We start from the raw sequence: 18,531 nt of genomic DNA, 5'->3' as shown, positions 1-18,531 counted from the left end.
ATTTAATAGTAGACATAGCTCTTAACTATTCAATGAAATGTCAATGGCGGCAAACTGCACTCCCTGGTGGGCAGTTCAAGAACAATAACCTGTGTTCCGGCTTAAGTTTCCCAGTCTTCAGTTCATTGTCAGCAGTCTGTGAGATTTATTTTGAAACATACATATGGGCTCCATTAGAAAAGAGGGGTCACACTGTGTAAATGGAAAATTCGTGCTTTTAATAAATGGTTCAAATGAGTGAGGCTTTCAACATCAAGATTAATGTGAACAAAGGTATTACCTAATGCAAACTTATCTTCATTGGTTTTATCAGTAGTCATTGTTGAAACAACTAGATTTTCCATATTGATTAGTACCATGCCATGAAAATTTCAACCAAAAAAAGACAAAAATTGATGTTATTTTCTTTAACAGCCAGTAACGTCTTGGAGTTCTCCTAAATTCCGACAAAGGACACTGTTATTTCATCACCCATAATGCAAGTAAATCGGAAATTATTTGCTGAAAAGCTTAAAGCTTTTAAAGGTGGGCCTGATCAGCAACCACAAAATAGTCCGGGATTTGGATTGAAGGTTCTGGAGAGTGTTGAGCAGCGGGTATTGCCAAGCTTATCCTTCAAAGGAATAGGAGAAGTTTCCATTCCAATACTTTTAGAGGTTAAAATGTGTTAATCATTATCATCTACCTTCAAATTTTTAAAACTGTGTAACCTTTTTCTTTTTAGGATTTAGTGAAACTGAAATCGGCTTCAGAACCTGTTCAGAACCTGAAAGGGCTATGGGAAATGAATCTACAGTTAGACGTAATAGAGATGGAGAATTCTCACTTTGCTAAATACCTCAACCACACCATTCCTGTTATGACTGATCTGGCCCTAAGGCAATTAAAATTTAGCCGAGAACAAGTGCAGGGATTAAGTGTCCGACCGCGAAAATTGACGATTATGGAACCTGGAACTGGAACGATAATCTATCCGACGAATAACACCCCTGGTAAACCCCACTAACATGGCACTAAGCAGCTTATCTAATCCTATTAATTTGATTGCAGATGTCTTTGCTACTATGATTGTGCAACTTCCGTTTCAAAGTGGCCACGAAGGTGGCACCATCAAAGTGATGCGAGAAAATCAATCGTGCTCATTCGAAAACGCACTGGACAGCAGCAGATTGTTTTACTACACAATCTTCGTTTCAAATGCCTCTTGTCAAATGACAGAAATGAGCAGCGGCTCGAGGGTGATGATGATCTTCGATCTTCTTTGTGCTAACCCTTCTACGTTGTTTCCCTCAACTAATTACTTGAAAGATGTTGCTAGTATTTTGCTAGAACTGAGTCCAAGAGGCCCTGATCGCCTTTTGGCCATTCCGTTAGACAAGGACGAAGTTTCATTTTCGTCTTTGGCCCCTGGAACACGTCGTCTGCTTGATTTATTTATTTCTATGAATTTTCTTCATGTTCGGTTGGCCCTTGTCTGCCACTACCGCATGGGCAAGGTTAATAATGTCATTAAATAGTCATTTGTTGGTTCTGCGTTTTAATCACCTTTCTTTTTGTAGGCAAACCAACGATTGGGATGTCCGTGTTGTCTCAGACGTAAATGCCCCTGCGAAGAAGTTGTTATGGTCGGAATATCCAAAGAGAAAATTTCGACTACCAAGTGGCTCGACCCATTGAATCAAGAAATGCATTTTGATAATCTAAACATCAACATGAAAACAGAAATAGTGGGCGATGGGCCTATCTTTTTCGAAAAACCAACTGAAGAACTCCTTCAACCTGGGTCGTGCTTATTGGAACAATGGTTTTATCGACCCATGCTAGTTATCTGGCACAAGGAGCGCTCTGTGCAACTTGACTGTTTCCATAGGTTTGAATTCCTACTGGACACCCTTGAACAACAAACAAAAAAGCGAGTTCTATGTTCTTTGGATGAAGTCATAACTTTCTGCCGAGAGCACCCTGGTATTGCTTGGAAAACAGAAAATGCTAGCACGCGTTTGCTGAAACTCTGTCTCCGACATGGTGCGAACGACAAAGTCATTCGATTATTGGAAATTCTAGCAGACACTGAAGGCATTCATACTGAAGAAATGACGGACCTCTTAGCCAAAGTGATCTCATCCGTCGACTGGAATGCTTGCAAAAGTTCCATAGGAAAATTAATCAGTTGCAATCGCGCTCAAGAACAAATGCGCCACTACTCGCGCTTGACCCGTGCGTTGCTGAATATTGGAAATTACCAAAAAGCTACGGTTGTCGTGACCAAAATCTGCATGATCTTGTTCACTGGTAACGTCATGGCTTCACTCGAAATCCCTGTTTTGGCTGACTGTATTGACTTGATGGTAACGTTCGACGAAAATCTCGTAACGAAACATCCACAACGACTAGCCAATCTCGCAACTCATGTAAAAAAAAAATTTACAAGTTTTGTGACTGTATTCGAATTGTTAAGCCTTGTCCAACAATTCTTGGATGCACGACCATCCGAACGCATTCCAGACACCGCGGTTTTATGGTATTATAGGCTCTGTCTTCATCTTACTGGATTAATTATACCATCCACCCCGCCGGAAGCAATACTTTCAGCTTTGAAGCTTCTAGTTTCCAGCGGCGATTCCACGTTATCCGATGCCCTTATCAGCCAACTCAAGAGTAAAGATAACCAGGAAAATGGAGTTCTACGCGATTTTATTGGCAGAGAAGCCTTCTGGAAATTCGTCGAAGAGTCTACGGACCATAAGAAAATTGCGGCTCCATTAGTCGATAGTCGGATTCAATGGCTAATAGCTATTCCTAAACCCATAGCTACTTGGGCAGTGCCTAATGCCTCAGTTGCTGGCCACCCTTTAGTCGAAGAGTTTATGCGCTCAAACGAGAGATCAATGACCTACTCCAATTTCAACAACATCCAACATGCCCGCAATTGGAGGAGAAAGCATTATCACGAGATCTGTCATTACGCAGAAATTGAAGTCGGAGGCATTGGATGGAGAGCCTATTGTGAAATCACTAAATCGAGAATGCGTCACGTGGGAAATGACATAAAGGCTGCTATATGCCATAAAGAATTGATGGAGTTAATTGAACAGCGTCTGAAGAGACTCGGTGACACTCTCTATTCTATTGTCAAGAATGAAGAAACCAATGAGATCTGTGCTGTTGAGGCCCTCCAATCTGGAGAACCAATACCTGGAAGTGAACTTGTATGGGTGAAGAGTGCTCCCGTTACTGCTGTATTGCCACACACCCCTGTTACCTCAAATCCTGTGGTCCTAAATGGAGCAGGGACCCAGTCAGTTAAGCTCATGTCCAATGGCCAGTTTGCCGTAAAGACACTTACCTCTGCTGTTCAACAAGTGATGGCAGAATCTTCAAGTACGGAAAGTTGTGCTGATACTAAGACAACCGTAAAGAAGGTGACAGTCATTACAAAATCCAATCCTGCCATGGTTCTTTCACGGAATCAAATCAGTCAACAAGCTTTTCCTTCCCTGCAGTCAATCAAATTTCCTGTAGAACAGAAACCTAATATTTCTGGTGTTAAACCTTTGATATCCACTAATGCATCTTCGCCAATGTCAACTCCCAAAAGACCACGAGTAGCTAAAAGACCCTTCGTTGTGGCCACTCTTTTGCAATCCAACGTTAATCCGTCAGCAGCTGTCCCTAATCCGCATGAAGCCCTCCATGTTAAAGAAGAATCGATTGCATCGCCTGCCAAACGAATCAAATCAGATCTTGTTTAATTATTTGAGTATCAATAACTTGGAAGCATACTTCATATTCTTGTCGGAAACTGAAGTGTTCATTCAATCATTTATGTTTTTACTGTTTTTGCCAGTTTTTGTTTCATCTGATCAAGTTTAGTACTGTACTTTTTAATGTGACGTCTATAAGACTGTTTTAATGTTTTTTAAAAATATGGACCAAGATAAAGTTATTTTTCAACCGTTTCCAGTATCAGTGTCAATTGTTGGCTGTTTGGTGTATTTAATTTCATTGAATTTTCAACTTCTTTTCTTTGTTTGTAAAATAATGGTTGGAAAAAATTGTCTTTGTTCTCAACGCCATCTGTCAGGCTTCCATTCCCGCTAAGCTAGTCATTGTCGCTACTTGGCGGGATAACAATGCAGAGCTCCACCATTGACCACGTTGAATTGTTCGAGGAAACTAACACTGTGCGTTAAATGATTAGAAATCAAGTTACTTCACATTACCAATAGCTCTATTTAGTTTTTCGTCAATTGGGAAATTCAGCCCAACTCCTTCGGTTGGTTGTTGGTCGTCCATCCCTAATGGAATAACTGATATTTTACCTGTATGGCGACTGAACCTGATTGAAAGGACTCGCCATTCTTCCGAAAATAACATTCTCGTGGATGCCAGGTATAAACTCTATTTGGTTACTACTCGATCACGTTTTTTTTATCTGTTAAGTCTTTGTTCTAAAAATGGTGACGCCCTGCGTTGGTGGAACAGGAACCTTCGATAACATTGAATTGAAAAAGAATTGATCGATTGCTAATTTAAAGTGAGCTGTAAAAGCAAACGGGTTTGTTAATGTAGCGTCCAAGTGAGATGACACGAGGTTAAATGTGTTGCGTCTGGAAAATTGACCTGGAAAGGTGTTGGTGGTGTGACGTTGTTTATTCGTTCGCCACGTAATTGTTCACATGACGTGTTGTAGGTCAGAAATTCTTTCAAACAAATTAATCAAGTCGTTCAATGCATCTTAGGAGGTATCCTTTAATCTCGTTGAATCGCGACATTTTTTTATCGTCTATTGTTGCACATGTTGAAACTTGTTTTGGTAGTCATTGACAGCAACTGATTATTTTTTTGCATGATGCTGTATTTCTTTAGTGTTACGTAGTCTGTCGGAAGACCGGTCTAAAGACACGTCTTACGATTGCACGCACATTTTTTTTTCTTAACTCAGTTATCCGTAACATCATTTGACTCCGGAATTCTCAAGAATTCCTCCAATCAGCCACAAAGTTTCCAAAGATTATTTTTCAATTTTAGTTTTCTTGAATTTGCGTTTTTTATTATGCCTGTTGCTGAATATGTATGAATTCGTGGGAATTGGGGATCACAGGTTTTAGCCACCAAAAGTACTGTGACATCGTCGATTCCCTTCCTCCATGGTAATCCTGTCCATGACCGCCGACCAAACGGTCGTGTTTTAAAATCTCGTAGCCCAGTTTTTGTTGCTCTTTTTCCGAATTCTCACGTAGTCAAATGGCGAACGTGACTGCCAGCCTTAATGTTCTTAGCCTGTTGGTGAGTAATCATTTGTTAAATGGTCATTATTTTAATTGGCTAATGGTTCTTATTAGATTTGCTTCGTGCTGAATGCTGTGCAATCCGAGAATAATCTACAGCTTGTGGATCGAAAACCAACAATAAAATGGCAGCTTTATCCTCGTACACGTGATTACATCATTTCCTATGGTACATCTTTGAACCATGTCTTTCCTATTTTCATTTTAATAAGGTTGACAATCGTTTTTCCAGTTGGCCGTAATAGTCGGGCAATGTCCTACGGTACCATTCAACCCTATTTAGATTCCAGGAAACATTCAAAATTACAAACAGGACATACCGTTACCGTCATTGCACTTCATGGACAGCGTATTCAAATATCGTGCTCGGTTGTCAACCTCACAAGCACAGGAAGTTACTTGGAAGTCAGTTCCCTTATTTCTCCTGGCTCTTCATTTTCACGTTTCCTTTTTCATCACATTCGTCTAATTGTTCGATTGAAAACTGATTAGTTTAGAGAGAAAGATGGAGCCATCGCTAAACAGCCTGTCATCAACCGTGTCTACACATCAAAAAGCAATGCAATGGCCGTCTATTCTCAAATCGTCAAAGATGCTGATTGGTTTAATTGCAAGTGGAAGACCACCGATTCGTACCCCATCTACAAACGTAATTTTTAATGTTTTAGATCTTCGTGCTTATTACGTAATTGGAAATCATTTTTCATTTCCAGTCTGTCGTGACACGGAGGCAAAAACCATTAATGGAACCATCCAGGCGGTGGATTTAGCAGAAGAATCGCACAGATTTTGCACGTTCTCGATCGTCGTACCTCTTGATCAACGCGTTCAATTATCGTGCTCTGTCGTCAGCCTCGTCAGCGGCTGCGGATTGAAAGTGAGACAGTTGAACAATCACAATAATCTTTAAATTAACTTTATCGTAGTTCCACGAGGAAAGGGGCTGGATGAACGAGGCCGGCTTGATTTCTGCCAGACCAATCATAGACAGGAATTATACTTCAAAAGGAAATAAAATGGTCATACAAGCTGATAGTTTCAACAACAAACGATGTCGGTTTGACTGCACCTGGAAGACGACCACAACACCTACATACCGACGTAATTGCAATTATCACAATGTTTATTCACCAGGCCGATTTATGGATATTTTTTTTATTTTTTTTTTTTATAGTTTGCTTTGATAAGAGAGCAAAATCACCCAACGGAACCATCCAACCATTAGACGACGTCGGAATGGATGGACCCAGATTTTGTCCATTTACTATTACCGCCCGCACTGATCAGTTAATACGAATTTCGTGCTCGGTCGTCAAACTAACAACTGTGCTGAGTTCATTGAGAGTGAGTCACTTTACCATACGTTTGAAAGAACCGTTCGTTCTTTCGTGTCTTAAGTCTTTAGATGAATGTTTGTTATTATTAATCGACATTAATATACATTGCTTTTTGTTATCAGTTTTACGACGGGCGGGATGCCGGAGCCAATGTTATTGCTTATCCGCCAATTGCCAACAAAGCTTACACTTCAAAAGGTAATACACTTGTTGTATTTTCCTGGAAGTTTGAGGACGACTGGTTTGATTGCGAGTGGGCGACCGTTCCCGCATCTGGTTAATTCTACTATTGGCGTGAATTGGGACGATTTTCGGTTTTAGACGTGTTGAAGAGAGAAGTCAATAAAAGGTATTTGACTTTGATTTATCGCGTCTGTTAGTGCTCTTGTCAAGCAGTGAAAAATGTCTCGGTTTCCCCCCCCCCCCCCCCCTCCCAATTGCCATTTATCCAGCAGATCAAGGCTTCGAGACTATCTGGAAGTCATGGTTAATGTCGATTGTTCGATAGCCTTTTTTATTACTACTATTTTTGTTATTTCTAATATAGCAAGGACAACGTTACAAAAATCTGGGCTGATTTCCAACTGTCATTCCCCGTTCCGTTATGCCAATAAAACTTGTTTTCTTTTAAGGAAGTACTTATCTTAGGTTTTCGGGGCGTCACCCTACACAAGTGTTGAAGTCTGATCACAAGATGCTCACTTATGCATGATTCTCGAAAGTGAAACCTTTCAAAATCCAGTTTGTTCCATAGATGGAAAGGTTCCATCTTTTTTCAATACTTGCAACATTTTTTTTCCGTCGAAGAGAACGCGATGTTGTATTATAATTATAACTGTTTTTCTACTTATTTGCATTGCCACAGTTGTTGTAACACTATACAGCTTGGTGTCGTTTATTTCATTTGAAGTTCGTGTCGCAAATCATTTTCAACGTGTATTTCTCTTTCCGTCTCACGTGATTTACATGATCATCAACGTGGGCTAGTACGTTAAACTAATGTCTTTTGATATTCATGATGTTGCAAGGTGATGAGGACAACTAGGACGGCAAGTAATCACGAGAAACCTGTTTCAATGCCAATCAATATTCAGAACCGTAACTTATTTTGGCGGCCATTTCCAAATTTCAGCTCTTTCAGCAACAGGGCTGGTATTAGTCACGGTTCTTTTGAACATCTTGCCAGCAACTATAGAGCCCACAAACTGCTTCGTTGAAATTCAGGATGTCAACGGATTCGTAAGTTATTTCCGTAATTCAAGATGTCAACTGATTTTTAAGTTATTCCTCAAACGAAATCAGCATCCCTTTGTTTGGTTTGAGATTTTACGTAATATAGAATAATGACTAATAGATGGCGTTTGCGTCAGAAGGTTACAAGGAGTTCATGAGAACAGGACAAACGTTGCAGTCGAGTATGAGAAAACAAAATTAAATGTGCTTAATAAATAAATACTTGTTGGTAAATGAAAACAGTAATCTTTAATTAGAATTAAACAATATAATTAACACTTGTGATAACTTTTTTTCTGAATTTTATTTTTTAGCTTCTTTCTTCCAGATATTTTTAAGCATACAGCCTGAAACAGCCTTTATTTTATATACCGGACAAGATGAACGACTGTTTTAAAGAAAATGTTGAGGAGGCCATACGAACCCATCGTAACATTTTGTCAGAAGAGTCCCAGTTTGCAGTAAGTTTAAAACTGGAGGAAGGGTTGCCCAACAAAATAAGCATTCAGCATCTGACTGCTATTGGTGTACCAGTGTCCCTTAATGTGAGTGTATAGTTTTTCCTTTGTTCTTTCAAAACTTTTCTCTAAATTTCAGTCATTTAATTGTAGAATGTCTCAAAACTTGTTCGAGATGCTTCCAAGAGTAGTCCGAAAGCAGGCAATTCTTCATATGTGAAGTATGGACAAATGTGGCAGATCAGTAACTGTGAGGCACTTCAAGCTCAGAGCTCAAAGCTCTCTGACTTTCTACCAGAGTTAACTAATAAAATGTTATTACTCATGGGCCTAAACCCTTTGGTTGTAAAGGTCAAAACCATCTTACGGGACTTCTTCATTTGTGGCACTGATGGCTTTGCAAAATTTAATTTCAAAGAAGATAATGGTAAATCAACTTTCTGTCTTAAGTTGTTTATGAGGTGGAACTTATTCCTATTCTATATAGCTGGATTTATGAAGATGATTTTACAAATCCCAGTTGAGGGTGGACATGAAGAAGGCCGAATCAAAGTGGAACTTAACGAACAAATACAGTTGTTCAACGTCTGTGAAGATAGTGATCGTCATTACCACGTGACGGCTTTCTATTCCGACTGCGACCATCAACTGGAAAAGGTGACGTTTGGCTGGCGGTTGGCCATGGTCTTTGACTTGGTACTCGAGGAGCAAATATTTCATAACACCTTATCCCCACCAGCGAATCTCCATTCCTTTCTAGCCATCGGTCACATTCAAGACATTTTAACGCAGTGGACCACGAATGAGAATGATTACCCCAGGATGCTAGCCTTAGTACTTGATCATCGCTACAGTCCAACTCAGCTCAATTTTCATAGCCTGAAAGGCAGAGATCGCCTTTTGGCCGGACTACTCCGATCTGTTGATAGTGTCGATACGTACCTGAGTCACTTTCAAGCGCATGGACTTACCATTACCCTCTCGGACCAAGAAGACAGTGAAAACACGGATTCAGACTGCCCTGATTCCAGCTGCATCTGCTACGTTTCCAAAGTTTGTAGCTGTCATAAACGGGTGCGTCGGAGAGCCCATCTGCAACCTAACCTGAGAAATGGTGTCAAGATTCTTAGCCTGACAGGTGTTGATGGCAAAACAATGGAATGCGTTCCAATCGATGTCGACCTTGGTTCGGAAACGATCCTTTTCAACCGAAACGTGTACAACACCCGTCCCACTGTAACCGTCTTCGACTGTGAAAATATGGTCTATGATGTCACCGACGGCCATAAAGAATTGGGTCTGTTGCGTTGGTTGCGGGAGCCGCGAGCTGTGCTGATTATCTTTCCCAAGAACTCTCTGAAAATGTTCTTACTCGGCAATTTCACGGCTGCGCTGGATCGACTCGAAATGCATCCGGATGTGAGAACCCTGAATGCAGTAATAACATTCTGCCAAGGCTTTCCGGAACGAGTTTGGATAGGCGCGAATGACAGAGAAGAGCGAACGAGGCGTTTGTTATCTCTTTGCGTTCGACTGAGAGCGAAAACAGAAGGTTTGAAGTTACTGGAAATATTGGCTTCGAATTTCCCAGGAAGAGAGCAAGCCGATTACGAAGGAATCCGGAATAAAGCAATCGCCATTGAAACCGCCAATCTGATCATGGTTATCGGATGGAATTCGGCTTCAATCATTTCTATCGAAAAACTCTTGTCACTTAAGCGTATCAAAGATCAAATGGAAAATTTTGCTCATTTTGCACTGGCCTTCTTCGATCTCGGACTCCCTGAAATCGGCAAAAATATCGGCAATAGGCTCGTTGCAATGCTGCAAATCAAAACTTGCAGCATGCTGCCTAATTTGACCATTTCCGCCATTGTCGCCTGCACATCCATGATTCTTCGCATGCACCAATTTGATGGCGCTGGACTATATCGGATATATTCTCTTTGCATCGGACTTAAATCACTTCCGCTCCAAAAGCTCTTCGCAGTGATTGAAGGCATTCAGAAAACATGCAGCGTCTACCTGGAAAACAACCAGGTGTATCAAAGATTGCAAAGGGATTTGCATCGCCATTTACTGTCTTGTTACATTCCCGAAGAATTGGTCGTGGACGTTATGCTCTTCTATCTGAAACTGGACGACGCTGTCTTGCTGAAGGAATTTACCCATACCATCGCTACCCAGAGAACCGCAATTGAGTTGATCGTCTCCTCTCCTGAAATTTGGAATAAGGCTGTTACCACGCTGGGCGGCAAATGGGCGCTAAGCTTTCTAGTCAACATCCGCATTGGCCACCTTGAGAAAATGACTATCCCGATTTTCACGTGGAACCAAAAGAGCACGGCTTTCATTGCCAATGCTTTTTTGGATGATTTTTTCGCTTCGTCGTCTGTGAGGCACACTGTTAGCGGTTTCAATAGCCGAAGCCAAGCAGAGAAATGGATTGAGCTCTTATTTGGACCCGATCAAGTCAAATCTGGACACAGTGCTGATGTCGAAATTAAATACCAAGACTCGAAGATCGTTTGTGTCATTACCAAAAATCGGGATTTGCACTGGCATCACTTGAACATGTTTCATAAGTCGCGTGCGGAATTGTTGGCTCTGCGTGATCGACGCCGTCGAAGACTCGGTGAAGACGTTTCCAGTTTAAAAGTCGAAATCTTCACAACATCTAGCAGCTCTTCCTCATCGTCGCCGATCTCACCTCGTTCGTCTCCTCCAGCTGCGAAATGGCCGCGCATCATCGACGAGGAATAATAAGTATTTTTTGTTTTTTATCCGTAAGAATCTCAAAATGAGTCGTGTTGTTGGTAATAAGCGTCAAATGTCGCCTTTTGTTTTCTCATTCGTAGTTTGTAGAATGTTTTTTTTATCATTTTTGGACAGTTTCAGTTTAACTCGTATATCTGCATGGAAACCCTGTTCGATATACGTGGTTGAAAAAATTGCAGGTTATTGAAATTGATTTTTTTTTACCTTTCGCGGAGTAAAAATGAATTTTGGAATACAGAAACCTTTTCTATATAAAATCAAAATCAAATTGATTTTATCTTTTTTATTTTCAAAAATGGCATTTTTCTTCCAATCATTGTAAGCAAAGTGTCAAGTTAGGAACTGTGAACATAGTAAACAAGGTCGTCAAAGATAAAAAGATGTTGATTGGAAAGTGGGCTGGATTCCATTGTGCCAATACGTAAACAACTGATTATTTTCGCCGACGTCAAACAGTAGGCGCTTGAAAATGTGTGCCTTATCAGTTGGTATGTACGGGTCACATTGGCTTCCAGTCGATTCACACAAAGAGCAAAAGTCTTGTCCTATTTCATTGAATTATTTTTTCGATAAATTGTTTACACCCGAATGCAATAGTCTAGCATATTGTTAGGAGGCTAACATACCAGTGATTAAAATTAGGAATAAGTCAAAACTTGTCTAATGCTTGCCCTGTTGCACATAGCTTTCATCCAATTAAGGTTTTGTTATTTGCTTTTAACTGGATTGTTGGCTGGCCCAGCGATTTGGTTTGCACCACCATTTGATTTGTACCATTTGCCACCTGGTCCTTGAACAATAATGGCGTTGGTTCGAGACAATCCTGGGGCCGGTTGGCTGCCGGAATAACATAAAATTTTTAAGTTATTTACAGTTGACGCAGGGATCGACTACCTTGAAATGCTTACCTGGCGGGGAGGGTAGGTGCTCCGCGTACATTAGACGAGTTGCCGAGAACCTCGGATATGGAAGACTTCCGCCTGTTCCTGCATTTGTGACGTTCATTAAATGAATTATTATTAGCAGCTGCAATCAACGGAAACAACGGATGACTTACTTGCGCTTCGTCCTCAAGATGATCATGTAAATGCAGCTGAAAATCAGAATTAGGAGACTGGCACCGACAAAACCCGCAATGATATACAACAACAAGAGCTGTAAATCCTCGTTGTTATTAGGCTGAATCGTCGTTGACACCGATGGGGTCGTCGTTGTCGAAGTGCTTTGAGTCGTCGTTGAGGTAACAGTCGTTGACGTTGTAGTTGGTGTTGTAGTTGTAGTTGGTGTTGTCGTTGTAGTTGGTGTTATCGTTGTAGTTGGTGTTGTCGTTGTAGTTGGTGTTGTCGTTGTAGTTGGTGTTGTAGTTGTAGTTGGTGTTGTAGTTGTAGTTGGTGTTGTAGTTGTAGTTGGTGTTGTAGTTGTAGTTGGTGTTGTAGTTGTAGTTGGTGTTGTAGTTGTAGTTGGTGTTGTAGTTGTAGTTGGTGTTGTCGTTGTCGTTGGTGTTGTCGTTGTCGTTGGTGTTGTCGTTGTCGTTGGAATTTCTGTGGTGGACGTCGTCTCCGGACTAGGAGTGATAACAGCACAGGTGGAATCGAAGTTGCCAGGATCGATATCTTCGAATGCAGTTCCGTCTACACAAGTGCCACCAAACACCCACTGCAACAAATTTGGGTTGTCACGGATGAGCCAGGCCAAATCACACCCGATGCGACAGATGATTTCTTTTTTTTTTATATATATCAACATGTAATAATTTTTTTTTTTCAATATAATTTTTCTTGTTGTATTAATTAGGTTAATGAAATGCTTACGGTTATTGGCGATGGAAACTACTCCGGAACCGTCAGAGCGGTTCATTTCATCAAGAACCTCCAGGAAAACGTTCCATTCAAATTTGCTAAGTAGATTGTTATCAAGTCGAATGACGGCATCACCATAGTCTCCTGAAAGATAGATGACGTTATTACGTGACACATAAAAAACAAAATGAGATACACAAGAAAGATAAAGACCTTGACTGAAGGCATCGGGTGAAACAGTCGCAATTAAATTGTTTGACAGGTCGATTAAACGAACAGATAGATCGCTCGAAAAGAAAAAGGCATCCGAGCCGACGGATGCGATGGAATTGGACGATAAATTGATCGACTTCAACGTCAAAACATCTCCGATATTCAGAGGTACTTGACTTATTAATGGTGAATTAATAAGCGTGAAACTTTCCAGTTGGACGGCGTTGGAGGCTATTGCTGACATGAAGGTACCAATAACATCATTACTGAGGTCCCTGTTTCCATCCAGGACGAGCGTCGCTAACGACACCAAAGATTTGGCAGGAAAGACGAGCAAAGGATGGGAGAAACCCGTAGATTCGGTAAAAGACAATTTTTTTATATTATTCAAAGTGGGGAGAGAATTAATGGATTGTATGCCATCCACACTGCCCAACAGGATGTCATTTAGATCACGAAAGTCGCTGAGGAAACTCCAGTTCACTTCGTTGATATCACAATCGATAATGGCGAATTTCTGGGCGTAATCGCTGGACGAACGGAATGCATCCGGATCGATATGCAATGGTTTTGCGTCACCTTCTGGACAGCTTCCAATTTGGATAACTCTTGCCCGTTTATCGGACAAGAGGTTCGCATCGATGTCAAGTCGATTGAATTGCCCGGCCGATGGCACCAAAGCGAACCGGTTGATTTCAGGTGCTATCGAATTCAGGAAAATGTCTTTAATTATTTCGTTGCTCACACCTAAGCAGGTGATGTTCAGATTTCCTTCTCCAGTTCCTTCGCATTGGCAAGGATCGTAAATGGGTGCACCCTGGTTGAAACATCTGGACTGCTGGGCGTAACTGGAACTCCATAAACCCAACAGCAACACCTGATATATAAAAACGGTACGTTTAAAGTTGAATGCTACTTTCGGCACAGAATTACATTACCCAACTAAAATTTGACATTGAGAATAGAAGACGAACACTTGGGCACAACACAAACATCCGCCTAGGGCGTGGTTCAAGCTTGTCCCTAAAAAAACGTGTTAACTGCGTGAGGTCAGTTGATCGATTGATTCGTGTTGAAATAAGTAAACTATTTTGTTATGGATAGTTTCTGAACTTTAGTTCAAAGCTGCTAATCAGTTGGCTATAAGTTATCTATAATTGACATTGTCCAACTTATCTATTTGGTATAAGGATGTGGTTTACAGGTGTAACTTTGTTGACAGTAAGTTAACATAAAGCATCGGCTTACTAATGGATTCTATATCTGCATGTTAATGCTCTGTGGGTGTGCGGATTAGTTAATTTTCTTATTTCTATGTCTGCCGCAATCAACTAGTCAACAAGGAAAGAAAAAACAAATGGATTGGTAAGTGTTTATGAAAACTAGATTAGAACCCTTCGAACAATATGGTACAAAAATATTTCCCAATAAAGACTTTCTTGTCAGTCCAGGGTATTTTTGAAAATTCACGCACCCACTAACAGTGTTGCGCTTGAGTGTTATCCTTGTTCAATTCCACGTGTGCGTCTGATCTTTTTGATCTGGCATTGATTCTCTTATCTGCGATGTACTTTTGTACTTTTCATGCTTTTATGTGGTTTTTTTCTAAAATGAGCCGTGACGCATGTCAGTTTTGCTGATTTTCCCCGACGTGTTTGATGGTAACTTAAGTGAGAGGATCATGAAAAACAATATTGGTTTTATTTGCGACTTATAGTTTATTAGTTATCTTAGTTTGATCGACTTTTACAGGATCAAAGCTTATTTGGATCATATTTCCGCTAACAGATGTTTTTGATTAGTTAAAAATCTCACCTTACATTCGGTAGAGTATCGTACTTGTACGAATCTCATTACCAAATTCCAGTGAATCTGCGATGACCTTCCTGACATCTCGAATTTTGTTCGCTGCGGCGTTTTCTTTGATGTCGTCCAATAGATCTATCCAGGACTCTAGCAGCATTTTCCAATTCCAGAAAACTTCCGTGAAATTCCCATGGCAAGTGAAATTCCGAGCATCCATAGCATCCATCAGCAGTAGCGCTTTAGACCTTGGAGAAGCACGTGTTGGGAGATAATGTTGATTATTTCTCTGCTGTTGGATTATGTACTTCAAATTGGCGAAGACATCAAGGTCGGTAGACGTTGCCTGGTGCTTGGTATATACCAGAAAGTTGCGAAGCGCTGGAGCAACATGTCTTACTAGGCAGCTATATAGAACGACACTTAGACCGAAGGCTGCATTTTGATTGATGCCCCTAGCCAAGAAAAATGGCTTGTCATCGACGGCGTATCGATATTGACCGCTCATGAGGCGCTTGTAAACGGTTTCTACGTCCGTGGCACTGCGTCCGTCACCAACGCTTCGGCACACTTCTATCCAAATTAGGAAATTACGTGACCAAGTTTTTTTTAATAACCGGAAATTTATATGGAAAACCTCGTTTCTCGCCCAGGTGGCGGTGACGAGTTCTGGAGAGGAGAGACTGATGGCAAGAAAATTCCGGTCGATGTCGTTGTACTTGCTTAGTGTCCGCATTATTTCAGTATAGTCGTAATCAACAGCAGTAGGTGAAAGGAGACCTTTTTGGCACAAGAATCGGCGAACTGCTGGAGCCACAAAGTAGGTAAGACAGAAACATAGTGCTTCTGCTACGTAAATTATGTTTTCGCTGCTTACCTCGGGTAAAACAGGCTCCTCTCTTGCGGGTTGGGTTTTAGGCGCGTTTTTGGTACTCTGTTCAGGTATTTGAGTCCGTATAGTTCTTTCAGTGCTAGGAACTGTATGATTAATTCTGTTCTTTCCCATCTTGGATACTTGTAATTAAATTCGACAAGAGGCAAATCAGAAATATTATATATTTTATTATTATTGCAGCTTTATGTAATCGGACGAATACCTCGTCCAATCGCATGTCCAATCGTGGGTTTTCGACATAAAATCTATTTTCATATCATTTTTTTGCTGCAAAATCAACAGGGATTATTAATGTTCCAATTTTTAGAAATGTTGTTCAATCATGTTTAAGCAACTTTTCTGAAAAGCAAAAACAGAAAAGATCATTTAACGCATCCCTAATAGGGCTGGGATTGAGGTTACCTGAGATACCTGAGATCTTGTTTCAATTGCAACTTCACGCATGCGCGTCCCGTTTCTTGCAATCTGGCAACGGTGCTACCCTACTTTTAAAATTTCTTATTTTGATAAACATCGTCTGCTGAGGCTTGTACACACCGTCTGCTACCACTGCTAACATTTTAAAAGTATTTTTTTTTACCACAAAGGTTAAACTAAATAGTTAATAAAATTAAATTGGCTTTTATAACAGTTGTGAATATTGTGATATATGGTTGAACGCGCAAGGTAGGTTCTAATAATAATTTTTTTCTAATAATAAGTTTTTATACTAGTAGCCTTTTTCCTTTATGAGTGACTACTCTAAAGCTACTTTAGAAAATAACCAAAATTAATTACAATGATTGACTGATGTTTTAGTTTATTGTACTGTACAGCATACAAATATCGTATCAATTCAAATCCTTCACATATGTGAAAGCATTGGACGATTTGTTATAAAATATTCGACGTACCAAACACAAAACAACTGAATACAAACAGACATGCATTGTACGATGTTTGTCTGGCAAATAAAAAAATTAACTTTACCACACCAGTAAAAGTACTGTAGGTTTATTGGACTATGGAAACATATCAGGACCAACAAACCTGCATGAAGACGATATACAAAGACTAAAACTATGCGAAGATAAGTAAATAAATTCAAAATATACTAAGACAACCTTTTAACTGAGGCAAATGGTGAGTGGAACTGTGAAAACCGAGAAACTATCACATAGACATTGGTATTTTCTGGAAGGTAAAGCAGAATAGTTGCCATTTTACCATAAATCTGGATCGTCTTGAATCGGAACGTGCCGGCGGAACTGGGCCTGAATGTTTTCGGGTAGCGAAGTCATCTCTGCCATGTTCCGGAACAGACCAGGTGGCAAGAAACCAATCAAAAGCGGAGCGTGCTGCTCCAAGATTCTTCTTCTTTCCTCTGCGATTTTGCTTCGTCCTCGGCCTGTTGACGCAATTCTTCCATGCGTCGTTCTTCCTTCTTTTCAGCGAATTCCAGTTTCTTCAGCTGACGTCGCTCTTCGAGTAAGGCCGCCTGCTCTTTCTGCAATTGCGTTAGATCCTTGTGCCTTCGTTCAGCGACCTCTCGTTCGGCGTTTTCCTCCAGCGCGGCTTGCTCCAGCATCTATCAGAAAAATTCGAATGGTATCAAGCCCATTTTGCTAGGTATTAGAGAATCGCGAGTATGTTTACCCATAAACGTTCGTTAAGTTCTTCTTCTTTCTGTGCTTTCTTTTTAAGTTCAAGTTGGCGCAATTGTTCAGCCATATCTTCATTCCATTTGATTCTTTGGGCTTGAGTCATCTTCTCTAGTTCTTCAGCTTTTTTAGTTTCCAGCTCTTCTTTCTCTTCACAGCCGTATTCGATCCATATCTCTTCCCGTTCACTACCTTAAACTATCGTACTGAATATGATTTATTTACATCTTCCCAATGCAGAAATGTATAGTCTTTGTCATTGTTGCCTTCAGTGTAATCACATGGAACGAGGAACAATTGAGGATCAGCGTTCAGCTTATGAATTCGTGGCAGTAGCAATGGTGGCTAGTAAAACTGGCAAAAGGATTTTTTGCTGCACAAATGCACGTAAATGTTGAAGCAACAGGGTACGCTACGACATCGTATCCGGTGATGTGAAATCATACAGGTGTCCCAACCGCACACAGTTTTATTTGGCAGTTTCCGCCATCTGAATGATTTGAATTATCTGAAAATTTATTTGTTGCAATTTCTTGCATGATGTCAATATTTCAATGGTTTCCTTGATTACGATTTTTCCTTGTTTAGATCTGTACTGCTTTCGACTTCCTACGCATGTAGAAGTTTCTTATAAAAATCAGCCTATGGATGTCCGGGTCAGCAGTAAGCCCTCTTCGCCTGGCATATCAATCTTGGGAGTGCTCCGATTATGGTTTGTAATATTTCAGAGTTTAAGGTAAGAATAGTCAAATGCTCATTGACCAACGAGATGCTTGATTTGTGCAGCTTCGCTGTTTTTTACATTTTCAAGTAACTGCGTTCCTCTTTTATCTAAAATACTAGTGGCGAGCGATGGTTTTGTTGGTGGCCTTTCAGGCGTTGGTCGTTTTGGACATTGAACGGAGCCACGTCGTCGACGCTACGTTTTACAAGCGCGTTTATAAAATCAGTATTCAAACATAATAATCTTACGTAACTTATCTTTGACAAGTTCAAAGGAAATTGGTTAAAGCTGCGCCATTAATGCGGTAATGATTTTACACAATTAAGACGTCCGTACGATTATGGAAGTCGACCTGTAAAC

The 18,531-nt window shown here is 40.5% G+C and overlaps 5 protein-coding genes across 6 annotated transcripts; 3 read left to right on the top strand and 2 right to left on the bottom strand.

Annotated features, from left to right (window-relative positions):
• Positions 1-70: 70 nt before the first annotated feature.
• Positions 71-3,896, top strand: LOC130692781 (uncharacterized). 2 transcript variants are annotated; one of them, XM_057515849.2, is made up of 5 exons: positions 71-273; positions 415-656; positions 725-992; positions 1,051-1,496; positions 1,560-3,896. In XM_057515849.2, exons 2-5 carry the CDS (start codon positions 477-479, stop codon positions 3,750-3,752), a joined length of 3,087 nt encoding a protein of 1,028 aa, XP_057371832.1. In that variant the 5' UTR covers positions 71-273; positions 415-476; the 3' UTR covers positions 3,753-3,896. The 2 variants fall into 2 exon arrangements, with proteins under 2 accessions (XP_057371832.1, XP_059350513.1); XM_059494530.1 differs by lacking the exon at positions 71-273 and having other exon boundaries at positions 378-656.
• A 1,291-nt stretch (positions 3,897-5,187) lies between these two features.
• Positions 5,188-6,940, top strand: LOC130692800 (uncharacterized). Its single transcript, XM_057515879.2, has 8 exons — positions 5,188-5,289; positions 5,346-5,460; positions 5,524-5,696; positions 5,784-5,940; positions 6,005-6,168; positions 6,218-6,392; positions 6,466-6,635; positions 6,751-6,940. The coding sequence occupies exons 1-8, from the start codon at positions 5,248-5,250 to the stop codon at positions 6,907-6,909; spliced, it is 1,155 nt and encodes a 384-aa protein (XP_057371862.1). The 5' UTR covers positions 5,188-5,247; the 3' UTR covers positions 6,910-6,940.
• A 1,272-nt stretch (positions 6,941-8,212) lies between these two features.
• On the top strand, positions 8,213-11,294 carry LOC130692785 (uncharacterized). Its single transcript, XM_057515861.2, has 3 exons — positions 8,213-8,406; positions 8,473-8,746; positions 8,807-11,294. The coding sequence occupies exons 1-3, from the start codon at positions 8,242-8,244 to the stop codon at positions 11,080-11,082; spliced, it is 2,715 nt and encodes a 904-aa protein (XP_057371844.1). The 5' UTR covers positions 8,213-8,241; the 3' UTR covers positions 11,083-11,294.
• Positions 11,295-11,412: 118 nt separating this feature from the next.
• LOC130692791 (G8 domain-containing protein DDB_G0286311-like) lies at positions 11,413-14,172 on the bottom strand. Its single transcript, XM_057515868.2, has 6 exons — positions 14,048-14,172; positions 13,110-13,986; positions 12,909-13,040; positions 12,155-12,818; positions 12,006-12,083; positions 11,413-11,934 (listed from the first exon to the last, which is right to left on the bottom strand). Exons 1-6 carry the CDS (start codon positions 14,102-14,104, stop codon positions 11,805-11,807), a joined length of 1,938 nt encoding a protein of 645 aa, XP_057371851.1. The 5' UTR covers positions 14,105-14,172; the 3' UTR covers positions 11,413-11,804.
• Positions 14,173-16,924: 2,752 nt separating this feature from the next.
• LOC130692823 (ensconsin-like) lies at positions 16,925-17,630 on the bottom strand. The gene is made up of 2 exons (XM_057515909.2): positions 17,443-17,630; positions 16,925-17,374 (listed from the first exon to the last, which is right to left on the bottom strand). Exons 1-2 carry the CDS (start codon positions 17,551-17,553, stop codon positions 17,129-17,131), a joined length of 357 nt encoding a protein of 118 aa, XP_057371892.1. The 5' UTR covers positions 17,554-17,630; the 3' UTR covers positions 16,925-17,128.
• Between the last annotated feature and the right edge of the window lie 901 nt (positions 17,631-18,531).

The sequence above is a fragment of the Daphnia carinata genome, chromosome 3, assembly GCF_022539665.2.
Source record: "Daphnia carinata strain CSIRO-1 chromosome 3, CSIRO_AGI_Dcar_HiC_V3, whole genome shotgun sequence".
Taxonomy (NCBI): domain Eukaryota; kingdom Metazoa; phylum Arthropoda; class Branchiopoda; order Diplostraca; family Daphniidae; genus Daphnia; species Daphnia carinata.
Note: the sequence above shows the minus strand (reverse complement) of the source record. Positions and strands in the feature narration are given on the sequence as shown.

Coding starts and splice junctions, on each gene's coding strand:
- LOC130692785 (XM_057515861.2), top strand. CDS start 8,242: ATGAACGACTGTTTTAAAGAAAATGTTGAGGAGGCCATACGAACCCAT. Junction 8,407..8,472: donor GTGTACCAGTGTCCCTTAAT/GTGAGTGTATAG, acceptor ATTTAATTGTAG/AATGTCTCAAAACTTGTTCG. Junction 8,747..8,806: donor TAATTTCAAAGAAGATAATG/GTAAATCAACTT, acceptor TATTCTATATAG/CTGGATTTATGAAGATGATT.
- LOC130692781 (XM_057515849.2), top strand. CDS start 477: ATGCAAGTAAATCGGAAATTATTTGCTGAAAAGCTTAAAGCTTTTAAA. Junction 657..724: donor CCATTCCAATACTTTTAGAG/GTTAAAATGTGT, acceptor TTTTCTTTTTAG/GATTTAGTGAAACTGAAATC. Junction 993..1,050: donor TCCGACGAATAACACCCCTG/GTAAACCCCACT, acceptor ATTTGATTGCAG/ATGTCTTTGCTACTATGATT.
- LOC130692800 (XM_057515879.2), top strand. CDS start 5,248: ATGGCGAACGTGACTGCCAGCCTTAATGTTCTTAGCCTGTTG. Junction 5,290..5,345: donor TTAATGTTCTTAGCCTGTTG/GTGAGTAATCAT, acceptor GGTTCTTATTAG/ATTTGCTTCGTGCTGAATGC. Junction 6,393..6,465: donor CACAACACCTACATACCGAC/GTAATTGCAATT, acceptor TTTTTTTTATAG/TTTGCTTTGATAAGAGAGCA.
- LOC130692791 (XM_057515868.2), bottom strand. CDS start 14,104: ATGTTTGTGTTGTGCCCAAGTGTTCGTCTTCTATTCTCAATGTCAAAT. Junction 13,041..13,109: donor ACCCGATGCCTTCAGTCAAG/GTCTTTATCTTT, acceptor TCTATCTTTCAG/GAGACTATGGTGATGCCGTC. Junction 12,819..12,908: donor AGTTTCCATCGCCAATAACC/GTAAGCATTTCA, acceptor TAAAAAAAAAAG/AAATCATCTGTCGCATCGGG.
- LOC130692823 (XM_057515909.2), bottom strand. CDS start 17,553: ATGACTCAAGCCCAAAGAATCAAATGGAATGAAGATATGGCTGAACAA. Junction 17,375..17,442: donor AACTTAACGAACGTTTATGG/GTAAACATACTC, acceptor TTTTTCTGATAG/ATGCTGGAGCAAGCCGCGCT.